This window comes from Lynx rufus, unplaced genomic scaffold (genome assembly GCF_022079265.1).
Source record: "Lynx rufus isolate CCGP_SWC_20201006 ecotype Redwood Valley unplaced genomic scaffold, mLynRuf1.p SCAF_26, whole genome shotgun sequence".
Taxonomy (NCBI): domain Eukaryota; kingdom Metazoa; phylum Chordata; class Mammalia; order Carnivora; family Felidae; genus Lynx; species Lynx rufus.
This window is the reverse complement of record NW_025814841.1, coordinates 14,598,867-14,614,932: the sequence shown is the minus strand read 5'-3', so window position 1 is coordinate 14,614,932 and position 16,066 is coordinate 14,598,867. Positions and strand designations below refer to the sequence as shown.

The 16,066-nt window shown below is 37.6% G+C and overlaps 1 protein-coding gene across 1 annotated transcript in view; it reads left to right on the top strand.

The window, feature by feature from the left end:
* The window catches only part of SLC26A7 (solute carrier family 26 member 7), a 115,933-nt gene that overhangs the window by 88,870 nt on the left and 10,997 nt on the right, over positions 1 to 16,066 (top strand). The window contains exons 11-14 of the mRNA XM_047089005.1: positions 1,044 to 1,150; positions 2,204 to 2,270; positions 5,674 to 5,811; positions 10,659 to 10,707. Of these exons, the coding sequence (XP_046944961.1) occupies positions 1,044 to 1,150; positions 2,204 to 2,270; positions 5,674 to 5,811; positions 10,659 to 10,707 (361 nt within the window). The remainder of the gene's footprint in view (positions 1 to 1,043; positions 1,151 to 2,203; positions 2,271 to 5,673; positions 5,812 to 10,658; positions 10,708 to 16,066) is intronic.

Here is a 16,066-nt window from a genome sequence, read left to right as displayed (position 1 = left end):
GGTCTCACCCAGCACCACAAGAATCTGTGCTATAGTCAGATTAGATAAAAAAGTTTCTAACTTTTTCATTTGCAAATAAATTGAATTAGGTTGTTGAAGATATTTTAAAGTGATAATATAGACATTAGGACAGAAAGAAGTCAACTTGGAATTGTATGCATAGGTAAAGTAATGCAGATAATTTGAGGGAAAGAGAGAGTTTGAATATTTTGTTGGTCTACAATTTGATAAATGCAGGATTTTCTGTTTAAAAAATACAACCTTCTGGATTTCACAAATTATTTTGCTTTTAAAGATTTTTTTTTTGTCAGTAACAAACTTAGAAATGTCAACTATATACAATATTTGGTTGCTGATTATAATTTCAGGTGGTGGACAAAACTGCAATAATGTTGGAATCCCAACTAAAGGAAAAAAGATCTTTCTTGCCATCTTCTGAAATATTTCCAAGGGCTAAGTTGGGTCAGATTTTTTAGCTTTCAGAATTTCATAAGAAATTGGCTCTTGCAAATAAAAGTATAATAATCTTTAGAGTAGCTGATCTAAAGGTGGCCTTGGTAGTATTTGAGTCAGTTGTTTTAACCATTAGGGCTTGAGGGTCTTACTACATTAGTTCTTTGTATAGGAATCCTAGAAAACAGAAATTGTTGGGAATGACCAAAAATCTGCTAACAATTGCTTGTAGTATTATTACATTAAATGAGAAAACAGTGGAAAATTATGGCAATGCTTTTGAATCGTACACATCAACCAGTTATTTACAGATATTTAAATAAAGTGTTGTTGGGGATTGAACTAAGGGCTGGCAGTTTCTAGAAATAAAAGAATGTGCCTTTTCCCCACCTTTGCCTGCTGAGAGTCTCATGGGACCAGGATTTGTTTCTGTGTTCCTGGGCTTCTGTTCACCACTTTTAAAATAATCTGTTCTTGCTGAGGGTTTTGTTTACAGGAATGCTATAGAATAAGATGGTGAGAAATTTAACGATCATAAGAGGAGAGAATACCAAAGGACTTGCATCTTCGGTTTCCTGTTTCTCTTCTAGGGCATCTGGGTCAGTACATACGTATTTACAATATGCTTTGCTGCCAACGTGGGGCTGTTGTTTGGTGTGGTCTGCACCATAGCTATCGTGATTGGTCGCTTCCCAAGGTAAGATCTTACTTAAATGCTGTTTGTTTTGACACAGTAACAAAGTATGGTATTGCCAGTTACTTTTATTTGTGTGGAATATTTAGTGCTATTCTCATGTTTTACTTGGCATCAGAGAATTAGAGATGAAAAGAAAAGGTTTTATCTATGTAATGATACATAACAGTATTGGTTTTAAGTAAGAGAAATATCTTGTCCACACTATAGAGTATATAAAATCTTGATATCAAAGTAAATTAACTCATAGCCAAACAGGGTATCATGGAGCTGGTTTTTTTTTTTTTGTTTTTTTTTTTTTTTAGTCAAGTGAGGGGGATATATTATTCAGTGACCATATAAAATCTAAATCATTTAGAAAATTAAATAACTTCAGTAAATTTAATTTTTCAGAAGCCAGATTTTTATACATATAAAGATTTCTTCTAGATAATTTACTGAAGAATTCTAGATCATATATTGAAGATTGTTACTGCATATCTGTAAGCCATTCCCCTATTTTGACCAATTCTTTTTCTACTTTCTCAGTGTTCATCATCTGATAATGCTTCTACTCATGTCTCATCCTTCTCTTGAAATTCTTTGTGAAATAATATACTTCAAAAATTTTTACGTTTTATCTGTGTCGATTCTATAAAAAGACTTCTATAGAAATCTGTCTGTGTAGATTCATCAGTATCTGGTCCTATCTTGCCATTGACTCTCTCTTTACTTCTTTTTCCCCTAAAACAAGATTTCCCCAAACACCATATACTCTCTTACAATTCTTTTTGTCAATCTGCCTCTTGTGGCTTATAGAGATGGGGCTCTGGGAACCCAGATGAGGTCGATTGTATTTATTAATCTCTACTTAGATGTCTCTAGTGTTACACTCTATTCCTGAGAATCCCAGAGAAATAGAGATTTACCCATGTTTTATGCACAAATACGATATAAAATTTTAACTATTATGGGTATGTTCTAATTGTTAAGATAAAATGACATCCTTTTTGCATTTTCATTCCTAATGTAGTGATCAGGAAGTGACATTTTATTTTTTGTCTGCCTGAATTCTAGAGCAAAGACTCTGAATATAAAAAACATGAAAGAAATGGAATTTAAAGTGAAGACAGAAACGGATGGCGTAAGTTTAGTTTTCTTTTCCTTTGTGTAATTATTAACAATATTTGTAGTTCAGATAGCTTTAAGGTACCATAAGTAAAGTATGACTTTAAATACATGATTATCTTATTTTTAATTATCATGAATTTTCAGTGGTATGTGTGACCACCATACTTGTAGCAGTTGACATACAACAAATTAACAAACAACAAAAAAATCTTGTGTTAGCGTTCAGAGAAGATGATAGCGTGGTTTCTAGAATTATATCTCACAGTGGAATCATGGCCCACATTAGTTGAGGCATTGGAAACCTCTATTTTACTAGCTAAGTTGCATAAAATAGTCAAACTAAACAGTCTATTCCTAATTAAATGATGGAAGAAGATAGGGACTAGGGAAGGAAATAAAGCAAGGTGGGATCATGCTATTGCTTTTATTATTTTTAACACAGTCAGTGAGACTGTATTATTAGCAGAGGGTAATTGAATGGTTATGGAGTGCCAGTAGGATTGGCTTCTTGCACAGAGGCCATCTTTTTAAGGAAACAGCTTATGTAAATTGTCTTACCCTGTCCATGCTTGGGCAGGCCAGTGGTGTTTGAGCTCTAGTTTCTTGTTCTGAAGGATGACCAAAACAAGTTTAAAGTGAGGAAAAAAATGTTGACTTAAATATTAGCAATTAAAAAATTGGCCTCACTTTCAACCTGCTTTGTAAGTGCTTGGGTAACCTTTTTTTCCCCTCTATTTTTCATATGTACTTGTTTTTGTATCTCGTGATTGCCCTCAGAACAAAGAGAACTGGGCTCCCACCAGAAGGACCAATTGTCAGAGTATTTCTGAGTAGATTAGAAGTAGGAAGTAGCACCAGGAGTCTTTCTGTGACACCCAGGGAATGTGTGTGTGTGTGTATATTTAAATTGAAGAATAATTAGCATACACTATTGTATTAGATTCAGGTGTACAACATAGTGACTCAATATTTGTATACATTATGGCTGTGTTTTTAGATTTTTTTAACATTTATTCATTTTTGAGAGACATAGGCAGAGCATGAGTGGGGGAGGGGCAGAGAGAGAGGGAAACACAGAATCTGAAGCAGGCTCCAGGCTCTGTGCTGTCAGCACAGAGCCTGATGTGGGGCTCGAACCCAAGAACCGTGAGATCATGACCTGAGCCAAAGTCAGATGCTTAACCCACTGAGCCACCCAGGTGCTCCCCTGGCTTGTGTTTTACTAAGTGTGAAAAAGTTTGCTTCATAGAGGCCTACTAGAGTTTAGAGCCCTAAGACGGTCCCAGGTTCAAGTTTTCCACCAATGATACCTTTCTTTTCTTTTCTTTTTTTTTTTTTAATTTTCCACGAGAATTAGTGCTCACAGAAAGTCCCAAACTGGCTCTAGGGTCCCTAAAGTCTGTATCCACCCTACACGTACAGCTGTGTACATTAGCCTTGACATTGTTAGGTTTGAAACACAATTCGAGTTTGACCATTTTTCAGCTTAAAGATTACTGGTTAATAAATTCTATCTAATCTGTACCTTCTTCTCGGACTAAACATGTGGGAAAGTGAACGAGGGGATTTGTAGGAAGATAAACATGCCAAAATTCTTCCATATCTTTAAACCTTGACTATTTCCAGTGTAGTCACACACCTGAATCATAACTGTCACATGGACAGCTTAATTTTATTAGAACACTACAATTCACTAACTATTTAATGTTTTGTATCAAAAATAGGAGGAAAAGAAAAGTAAGATTGGAACATGAGCTGTTAGGTGGGGTTTTTAGCTAACTTCACGCATGGCAGTGCTCTGTCACTCCTCTCCTCCATCCGTGCTTTCCACCTTCTTCACATGAAACACACATCTGAGCTTGGGACACCTCTTTGGGGGGTGAACTCAACCCCATTGAGAGTTTCTTTCCTGACACAAGTTGAATCTCTATTCCTTAACCAATACGTGCTATTTAAACGAATTCTCTTAACTCAAAACAACATACTGGCCAAATCATGTGATGTGATTGGTGGGTCGATCTTAAGATGTGGGGCTTTGTGGTAACTAAATATGACAAGCCCAAGCATGGTTTTATTTTTGGTTTGTGAGAGATTTATTCTTTTTTTTTTTAAAGTTTTTATTTAAATTCCAGTAGGTTAACATACAGTGTAATATTAGTTTCAGGTGTACCTACAGTGATTCAACACTTCCCTGCGTCACCCGGTGCTCATCACAACAAGTGCACCCTTAGTCCCCATCAGCTATTTCACCCAACCCCCACCTCCTCCCCTCTGGTAACCATGAGTTTATTCCCTACAATTAAAAGTCTGTTTCTTGATTTGTCTCTCTCTGTAAGAGATTTACTCTTGATTAAAAGTTAATTTGATAAGTTTTTGTTTTCTGAAATTGTTTACTTGTAGCAAATCTCACTTTCTAGAGTTTAATCAGTTGCGTAGCTATGGAAACTTTTTGAGATTATGTAGTTTAAAATTTTACCTACTTTAACAGATGAGGAAGCTGAGAGTCATCAAATGAATTGTCCAAATTCACATACCTAATGTTGTGTTTTGTTTGTTTTTATCATTCTTTATCTGCCTGTCTGCTTCATTAATCCCTGGGCTTTCTCTTCTATGCAAGTACTAAAGCCTGAAGGAGTATTGCTTTATTTAGTTGGTAAGGAATTATTCGACAGAATTCACCATCTTCTCCATTTCTAGGTCAGACCCCTGCCCCAAATGTCGTGGAGAGCACGGTCTGAGTTGCATATCAGCAATTGCTGCCAGGAAGACCCGGGAAATGGCCAGAACAGGCACCTTTTGCTTGGAAACTTTCCTTCTCCCTTCCTGCATCTCTTACCTGCATCCAGGCAATCCGGTGTAATTTAGGCCTGCCCAAAGTGAAACTACCTTCCAGATACTATCTCTTGGTTTCTTTCTCCTAATTAGGACTGTCAGTCCCTTGCAAGGTTATAATTCCAGCCAAAAGAAAGCTATATCATTATGAGGCAAATGACTGACAGTTGATCGTTTAGGACATATTTTCATTAAAAAAATACTGATGGTTAAGTGAATGAATTTTTAGTTTCTAGATTGTATGGAAGAGGTACTTTTGGAAGAGTAGGTCTTCCTGGTACTCTTTGGATATCTTAGGGTGTTGCCTCCCCCAAATCAGTGGGAATAAATGCCATTTTCTGAAAAGATGCAGACTCATCTCATGGTTATTAATATTTCTTAGGAAACAGGAAATACATATTTTTCTGAAGAAGCATGATAGTATATTAACTTTTCCAAATAAATTTTAATAATGAAAACCTTGGCTAAGAGATTCTTCCATCGTTGAGTGACATCTGGATTTGTAAGATTTAGACTGTTTGGATAGACTTACCCTCTTTTATTTCAATCAGAACTCTGAATTTATTCCTATTCTCCTCCAAAAGGAAACTCTTCAGCAGGTGAAAATTATCTCAATAAACAACCCACTTGTTTTCCTGAATGCAAAGAAGTTTCATGCTGATCTAATGAATATAATCCAAAAGGAAAATGCCAACAACCAGCTACTGGATGATATCAGCAAGGTAGGAAAGCTAGTTCCTATTACTGTACTACAAATAACCTTATATCGTGATACTAAGATCTGTATCATGGAATATAATACAAGAGTCTTTGGAAACCACTCCCTCATCAAAACTTATATTGTATTATACTTTTTATTTGGTTCTTATAGTTAGTTTTTAGGTAATCACTGTCATTCATTCCTTTGTTCATTTATTCATTCATTCAACATATATATAGTAGACATGTGTACTAGGTACTATAACCCTGAGAAAAATAAAAAGACAAATCATTTATTTTAAATTTTTTTTTTCAACGTTTATTTATTTTTGCGACAGAGAGACAGAGCATGAACGAGGGAGGGGCAGAGAGAGAGGGAGACACAGAATTGGAAACAGGCTCCAGGCTCTGAGCCATCAGCCCAGAGCCCGACGCGGGGCTCGAACTCACAGACCGCGAGATCGTGACCTGGCTGAAGTCGGACGCTTAACCGACTGCGCCACCCAGGCGCCCCACAAATCATTTATTTTAAATGACCTTTTTATCAAGAGAAAGAAGAGTCAGATCCAAATTTAAAAGAGATAGAATATGATAAATGACTTCAGAGAAGCATAAACTGTTGCCATCATTATATTACTATTATAAAAAACTAGCATTCTTTATCTCCACAAGTTATCTTAATTTACAGAGACATCAAATGTGCATTAGGATGATTTTATGTAAATAGCTACCTGTAATTATTTGAATCCTTAAGCCCCTTAGCATGGACTTTGGAACTGAGCTGCTTGAGTTTGCACGAACTTAACTGAGTTTATTATTAAACCCTCTGTGATTCAGTTTCCTTATCTATTATCAGGATGATTAAATGAGTTAATATATGGAAAGCACTTAGAATACTGCCTGGCCTACTCAATACTATAAAACATTAGTTAATGTTATTAGTTTGACTGAATGCAAATAATAGCCTCTCCATGAAGCTTTCCATGATTACTCCAGATTACAAAGATCTCATTCTCTTATATCCTTGAGTGTGTATTATCCCCAGTCACTTAGGTACATAGGAGGCATTAACTCTCTCATTTCTAGTGGCTCAGGAGCTGTTTAGTAACTCATTCCTGTTCCTTGCAGCTTTATGCTTCTGTCTCTGGGCCTCATACTGATCCACACCGTAGAGGCCCTAAATACAGAATCAGTTATAAAAATTTGCTGGGTGCAATGCAAAATGAAAATATGAGTTCCCTTGTTCAACAGTTGCTAAGAATTTCAAGATGGCAATAGAGAGCATTAAACCAAGAAGAAGACCCTTCTAAGCATAGGACCCTGTGTAACTACACAGGTTGCAAGCCCACAAGGCTGGCCCTGCCTGTGTATCTCCAGCCCTGTCTTTTACTCTCACTGTGCTCTTTAGGATGTCACTTTCTTCAGATTATTAGGAACCCACCTGTGATTTTGGATTGAGAAGAACTTGCACTCATGCCAAAGGTGGATATTCATTCCTAGTTGTTCACGTTGGATATGAGGCCTCTTTTTTATTTTTATTTTTTAAATTTTTTAAATGTTTATTTATTCTTGAGAGAGAGAGAAAGAGAGAGAGAGAAAGAGGGAGGGAGAGGGAGAGAAAAAGAGTGTGAGCAGGGGAGGGGCAGAAGAGACGGAGACACAGAATCTGAAGCAGGCTCCAGGCTCTGAGCTGTCAGCACAGAGCCCAACGTGGGGCTCAAACTCACAAGCTATGACATCATGACCTGAGCCGAAGTCAGACACTTAACCCACTGAGCCACCCAGGCGCCCCACAAGGCCTCTTTTTTTAAAGCCTTAAAAAAGTACATTTTTTAGCTGTATTATGAGATAGGTAGCTTCCTGTGGCTGACATAAGCTGACAACCACCATGCACAACAGTATTGTGGGAAAATTTGTCCGGGCTTCCAAATAACCTAATGAACCCACGAGAACTTTGTGGTCTTATTTTGCCAAAATGTAGATTTACTTCTTGAAATTATATGATTCTTTGTAGGCCTTATCATGTCTAGTGGAGTATCTGATGTGACTATTCTTGTAAGTAGTTATTTTTTGATAGTTGACAATATTTTCCTTAGAATATTCTCCTGCAAGACTAAAGTTGTTCCAACTTGTTTTTAGAATCGACAATCGGCATATGCTCATCTTGTAGCATATGAAGTCAGAAGTAAACCTCACTGACACAGCCTTCTGTGAGGAGGTACCACATACATGATTTTACCAACTTGGGACTTCAGAAATTTGAGTCTGATAATCCAGTAGAGTTCATTGAATCTGGGTTACTGGTACATAATGACATCCAAAGGGATTCTTTCACTCAGAACTATAATGATAAGGAATGATTTCTTGAGAGGACATTTCACTATGAGAATAATGCAAATATTGTGTGTATTTACATACTGTGAGTTTCGAAGGGTACAATAAGCATTCAGATGGTAATCTGGAAGGTCTGCTCTCTGAAGAATCACGAATAGACCTTTCTTCAGAATGGTTGAATGGGTGGTCTTGGGTAGCATGGATGCTTTTTGGGGCATCTCATATTATCCTTGTCACGTGCTGTCCGCCTAGGATATCAACTTCTTGTTTAAGGACCATGCACCTGTTCCAAGTTCAGTTTACAGTCACGAGTCTGCATCAATTCCCATAGTTCCTAAAGTAGGGTGCTCTGCTGGGGCCTTGGTCTCCTCTCACAGTTACATTTTCAACAGATGGTGGTAATGGAAAGGCATTTAAAACATCCTGGGGCAAGAAGAATCGCATCATATTCAAAACACAAACTGAAAAAGGATTTCCTGTTTTGTTATACTGCAACAATATACTTCCTATATATCATTATTAAATATCTTCCTGAATACAGAAACTCAGGAGGATCTCAGAGTCTTAGTGTTTATTGGATTCATGTTCATTATTGTATAGGTTATAGATACTCCCGTAATAGTCATCATTTTACAAAGCATCACTTTACAAAGCAAGTTTCAATCTGCTGTTTATCCAAAAGTTTCTTTTGCTTAAACAAGGTTTTTTTTAAATAGACTTATTTTTTTGGAAAGCTTCTAGACTTACAAAAAAGTTGAGAAGTGTTAGTACAGAGAATTCCTCTATACTCTGCACCACACGGTTTTTTGCTGTTATTAACATCTTGCATTAGTGTAACATATTTGTTACAATCAATGAACCAAAACGGATACGTTATCATTAACTAAAGTTCTTGCTTTGTTCTGATTTCTTTAGTTTTGCCAAATGTCCTTTTCTGTTCCAGGATTCGATCCAGGACATCACATTACATTTAGTTGTCCTGTCTCCTTAGATTCTGCTTCCCTGTGACAGTTTCCCAGACTTTTCTATTTTTGCTGACCTTGACAGTTTGAGTAGAATTGTTCAGGTATTTTGTAGAATGCCCCTCTACTGAAATTTAGCATGGTAAGATCAGGGATATGGGGTTTTAGGAATAAAACTATAGAGATGAAGTTCCATTTTCATCATATCATGTCAAAGGTATATACTATCAATATGATGTATCTCTGTTGTTAACCTTGGTCACCTACCTGGGGTAGGATTTGTCAGGTTTCCCTGGTGTAAAGTTACTCTGTTTCTACCCTTTCCTTATGGTAGTCTTTGGAAGCAAATTGCTATGTGCAGCCCACAGTTAAAGAGTGTGGAGTTACGCTTCACCTCTCTGAGGGTGGAGTATCTACATAAATTACTTGAAATTCTTTTGCACAGATTTCAGACAGGATTAACAATAAGAGCAGGGAAAGGAAACTCACATTCTTTGAATGTCTCTCAGAGGCTAGTCCTTTTAATTAGGCTGTTACTTAATCATCACCAGCCCCATGATGTAAGTGGCATTACGTGAGTGTTACAAAAAAGGGAGATTGGGACTCAGAACTGTAAAATACCTGGGGGAAATATAGCTGATAACTGTCAGAGCCAGAATTAAAGTATATGAGCTGCATCTCTGGGTATCAAGAAGAGAAAATAGATGTTCTCTAGTCAGCCTTGAGGAAGAAGTGGATTTCGCGTGAGAAGCAGTAGAATGTAGTGGTTGGGAGCCTGAGGTTCTGAACGGAAAGGTAGGAGCTTTGGTTTTAGCCCAGGTTCTCTCTCACTTTGTGACTTTGGTCAAATTATTTAACCTTTGCAATCTTTAGCTCCCTCCTATGGAAAATGAGATTAGCAACTCCATAGGATTGTTCTGAGGATTAAATAATTAACATACAGTCCTTGGTGATTAGTAGGTAGTCAAAAATATCAACTTCTATCATCGTCATCAACAACAATAATGACAATAAATCTTTTGAGAAGTAGGTAGCATGCGATCTCATTAGAGGCATCAATTATTGACAATTTCAAAGAACTTTAATTGTAGAATAAAGGATTATTTTCATTTTCCAGCATTTCCATAGATCAATAATGTTTCTCAGGCATTTTCATGGAGCTGCCAGTGAACAGTTAACTCTAATATAATATGAAATATATGGTCAATGCCTCTCTGTTAGGGAATGTTGTGTTAATGAGGTTAATTTCTGATTGGATACACTACACAAAAACACATGCAAACGTTTAATTTGATCAAAAATCAAAACAAACTTAGTCTTGCAGAAAATGTTCTAAACAAGATAGTCTGACTTGGTAACATAAATTATCTACCAAGTTAATAAATACTTAGAAACATTGATTATTTTATTATTTCAGTTTTGTTGTATTTATCATTCTGAAAAAAAAGGCTAATGGAAAATATTATCAGAGCCTAGTTTTTTGTTATTTATGGAGAAAAGAAAAGTGTGCTGTTTTCAGGGACAGAAATGAATTTTTATAATGTTATTCTTCCTTATATTTATTTTCATTTCAGTGTGAACAAAACACGTTGCTCAATTCTCTATCCAATGGCAACTGCAATGGTGAGTTAGCTTAAAAAAAAAAAAAAATAAAGTGTTCTGACTTGAATATAGACCAGAGAATAGGTCCTCTTTCCTCTTCCTGCCACTGGACCTCCCTCTACTGTCCTCCTCATTTCCTTCTCTCTCTGCTCCTCCTCCTCCTTTTCTGCCCTTCTCCCCACACCTCCTCTTATTTCTACTTCTGTCTTTCTCCTTCCTCCATTTTCTTTCTCCTCCCCAGCTCCTCCTTCTCCTCTCCCTTCCTCTTCTCCTCCTTCCCTTCTTCATCTTCCTCCTTCTATCTCACCTCCTGCTTTCTTGTAGAAGTAAATTTTAAGTAAAGATGTGTATGCCTACCCAGAACGAAAAGTGTAAACTTTGTTACAGGGTATTAAAAATACTCACAATACTTAAGTAAATGGTGTTTATTAATAAATAGAAGCAAATTACAATGTCCATTAGAATGCTTAATATTGAAGAGATGTCAGTGTTATTTATGTTGAATTTATTTATAAATATAAATGTAATTCCTATTAAAATTCCACTAGGACACTTAAATGGCAATCGACAAACTTATTCTAAATTTTGTTTGGAAACTCAGAAGGCCAAGAATAGGCAAGACACTCGTGAAATATGTGAAGTGTGTGAGAGAACGTTTTCTTAACTCTCAAGATACGTTATAAAGCTCTAATAATCAATGCAGTGTGGTACTGGTTCCAAGATAAATTAACAGATCAATAGGACAAAGGAGAGGGCCCAGAAGGGTAGAAAAATCTCACACTTATTGATGTTTGATTTGTGACAAAATGGCATTGCAGAGCAGTAGGGAAGGGATAGTCTTGCTAATATACAATGATGAGACAATTGTGTACCTATAATGAATGAAATCATTCACTGTAATTCACACACCATATCTCCATGTCAGTACCCAGTGAATCAAAGTCCTAAGAGTGGTAGACAAAATATAAATTTAGAGGAGAAGATAGGAGAAAATACACAAGAAATGCAAAGCATTAAGCATAAAGAAAATGACCATTAAGATTTCCTAGATTATTTTTAAGTTTTTGTTCAACGAAAGCCACCATATAAAGCATGAGAAGATAAGCCAGAGTGGAAGAATAGGTAGAACACATAATGTGGACAAAGGACTGCACTCCTCTACAAATCAATGAATAACGAAAGGTAGACGACCCAATAGAAATGGGTAAAATACGTGAACAGCCATTTTCAAATTTACCAGTAAACATGTAAGAATATGCTTGACTGTCATTTGCAGTAATTACTGGAGAAATAGGGGATTTAATTTGCATTTATCCACTAATATATACATGTATATGTGCGTATATATCTATGTGGTTTATTGGTAAACATTTAAAAGTATGAGGATGCCAAGGGTTCCTGAGGGTGTAGCACAAAAAGTCTCCCACAATGCTGGTGGGGGTGTAAACTATGACAACTGCCTTGGAAAACAGTTTGGCAAAATTGTGTAAAGTTAAAGATATACCTACCCTCTGACCACCAATTCCACTCCTACTCAGACAACCTGAAGAAATGAGAGCCTGTATACAGCAAATTACAAAAACAAGAATATTCACAACAGTAGTATTTGTAACTGTCCAAACCTGAAACCAACCCATATTTCCAGAATAGGTAGCAGATAAACACAGAAATTGTGGTGTATTATGCAATTGAATTTTTATTTGATATACTTATTATTTGGTATACAATAAAGGAAATTGAATGTCTTATATAAAATGTAGTAGGGTAAAAAAGAACAATTCCAAAGAATTCCAAGTCCTTTTACATAAACTCAAAAAACAGAAGATGCTGACATATTAATTTTTGTACTTCTAAAGACAATAGGAAAAGGAATCTGTTAATATTTGTATTAACATATACAAGATTGTATAAAGAAGGATAGGCTTTCTTTATAATTCCCCAAATCTAGAAACAACTGAAATATCCATTAACAGTACAATGGCAAAAGAACATGTAGAATGTTTATATAAGAGGATAACATATTATAATGTTTATTATATTACCATATAAAATATATTCTGAATGAATATATAACATATTGAATGGAATAAAATAAATGTTATATAAATATATGAATCAATGGCATTGACTCCATATCAACATAGATGTAGCTCAGATGTCAGCTTCTCTGGTCTCTTTTTTTTTTTTTTTTTAATTTTTTACTGTTTATTTTTGAGAGAGAGAGACAGAGAGAGACAGAGTGAGAGCAAGGGAGGAGCAGAGAGAGAGGGAGACACAGATCTGAAGCAGGCTCCAGGCTCTGAGCTGTCAGCACAGAGCCTGATGGCGGGGCTTGAACTCACAAACCATGAGATCATGACCTGAGCTGAAGTTGGACACTTAATCAACTGAGCCACCCAGGCACCCCTGGTCTTTTCTAACTTTTTGTGGTAAACGTACTTCATCCTGCCTCATGTTCTCAAAGAATGCCTACATAATACTGGTATAGTACTTATTTAATGATCATTTATTGAATGTCTTATTCTCCTGCTTATCTGGAAACTTTAAAAAAAATTCTCAAAAAATTTTTGAGAGAGAGAGAGAGAGAGAGAGAGAACATGAACGGGGGACAGGCAGAGAGAGAGGGAGAACAGAATCCGAAGCAGGCTCCAGGCTCCGAGCTGTCAGCACAGAGCCCAAAGCCAGGCTCAACCCCACAAACCACGAGATCATGACCTGAGCCGGACGCTCAACTGACTGAGCCATCCAGGTGCCCCTGGAAACTTTTAAGAGTGTTGTCACCTCTGCCTCACTAGGCCAGGCCCGTTTTTCACAGAGCAGCAACTGATGGGCACCATCACTTTTGTTGTGTCCCTTCTGTAATAGAACTAGTTGATCAGAATGTTTCTTCTAGCGTCCTCCTCCTGTCCTCTGACACTCCAGAGTATCCTCGGTCCTCCTATTTCTCCTTCTTGTTCAGAAACACCATCCTGCCCTCCCCTCCCTGTGCTTTATTTTTTGTTGTTGTTTATTTATTTTGGGGGAGGGGCAGAGAGAGAGAGAGAATCCCAAGCAGGCTCTGCTCTGTCAGTTTGAGCCCTGCACTGGGCTCCAAGTTCCGATCTCTGGAACCATGAGATCGTCATGACCTGAGCTGAAATGAAGAGCCCGACGCTTAACTGATTGAGTCACCCAGGTGCCCCACCTCCCTGGGCTTTAATTAATTACTAAAATCTATAACTCTTGGTTTTATTACCTTTAAATTTTCACCTCTGCAACTCTGATTCTGTCCTTAATCATGTTCAAAATGAATTAGAATTTTTTTTTCCTGCCATGAGATAGTCTGGGTTTTAATCCATGGATAGAAAATACCCAGTGTCCCATGCTCACCTCAGACAGAACTAATAGGTCAAGGCGCTTCCTCCTATGAGCCAAGGTAGCCTGAGAACTTTTCCACCCAGGGCTGCAGGAAGCTACTGTGAATGCTTGGTGTTGACATGCAAGCTGAGAGGTAATTGCCGTCCTGACTTCATTCTGTCGTGTAATGACAGGTGAATCTTAAATCACCTTTACTTTAAAATCTGTCACATGATTAATCGTGAAGTTTCCCTTCTGTAGGCCCAGTGCCCCCTCCTCAGCCCTTTAAGGCACCTAAAGCCCTTTTTCTTATCTTCTTATACTGCTTTCTCTTTCATTCCACATTACACAAATCCTCTATCCAAGTTAGATAAATCAACTCACGGCCCCCCGGTATCTAATTCAGTCATCCCTGGCTCTGAGCCTTTATTTGGATTCTCCTGAACAGAACTATCTCCTCGATCTGCCAATCCAGACCTTATACTGTCTTCAAGATTTAACAGAAAAGTAAAAAGAAAATTGAAGGACACACTGCTTGGCAATCCCATTAAGTATAAAAAGAAGTCAACCAGACCCATACAGGGGAACGTGCTGTCAGCACAGCCTGGAATTCAGTATCTTCAGCTGTGAAATGGAGATCATAGTAATAGAAAAGCAGAGATACCACATGCTTCACTCAGTCACATATTGACTTAAGTGGTTATAGAGTTTGTTCTTTTTCTGCATATTTTCCTTCTAACTAGATGTTTAAGGCAAGAAATACATTTCAACTTTTCATTGCATTATCCTTCTGTGTTCAATGAACACTTGGTCAGTGAATGAAAATTGTAAGGATAGGCAATATCTGTATAGCATTTGATAGTTTTCAAAGGACATTCCTCTTTATAACTCTGAAATAGGTAATTAGTAAATACTACGCTTCCACTTTCAAATAGGTGATAGGATACTCTTCATGTTACTGATGAATAAGTTGGGGCCCATAAGGGATAATTAACTTGCTCTGAATTGTGCAGTTAGGGACAGAGGCGGGACTTGGGTCCCTGTTGCCAGTGGGCATGCATACAAGAAGGGATGCTCGAAGCTGGGACAGGAGAGACTGGTCTGAAAGCAGTCTGAATGGTCACAAGGTTATGACAATAGAGGGAGAGGATGAATTTGAAAGAGAGTTCAGCATGTCATGAACACTGCTGGCACTGTTTGGGTGTTGGAGGAGGGGAGAGGGCAAAACAATGACTCTGAAGCTTTGTCTCTCTCACACTGGGATGAAGTGGAACCTGAGGGGGTGGGGAGTGAAAAGGGAAGGTAACTTTACTTTGGAGAGTGGGGAATATAAGACGTCCAGGAGACGTCCAGTGGGTTTGCGGGAATGCTAAATAAATCTGGAAGTAACTAAACCAAAGAGAGACAAAGCTGAGCAAGGGAGTGGGAAACGGGGGACAATTAAAAAATCTATGCCCTCCTGCAATGATTTACACAGAAGGGGAAGATTTGTTGTTGAGCACATGATTGAATAATCAAAATATATGAAACAAGCTACATAAATTATAAGATGGCAAGCACCATATTTATCTCAGTGAAAACACAAATTGCTCAAATGTGAAGAAATCTTCTGTTACCATGTGTAGACTGTGTCCCCAAAGCATTGTAGTCACTTGGGAACGTCCCAGAGGCACTCCTGCGCACATCTCTCTTCACGCTATGGTTTGCCAGCTTTACCTTCACCTCCTCCTCCAGATCTCCCCTCATGTGTTCTGTTCTCTCATTCCTGAGTTAATTAGTTAATGTCCTGTTGCCTCAGCCCATGTTTCTTGTACTTACTGAACATCTATTAAGTCCCGGGCACAATGACCAGTGCTGCGTGTTCAAGGGTGAAGAAAGCAGGCATGATTTCTGCTCTCACGGATCCCGAAGTCTAAAACAAATTCCCTGCCCTCACCCACCACCTCTCCTCATTCCCCAAAGCAGCAACCCAGGTACACTGATTTTCTATTGCTTCTGTCACAAATTACCACAAACTTAGTGGCTTAAAACAACACACATTTAT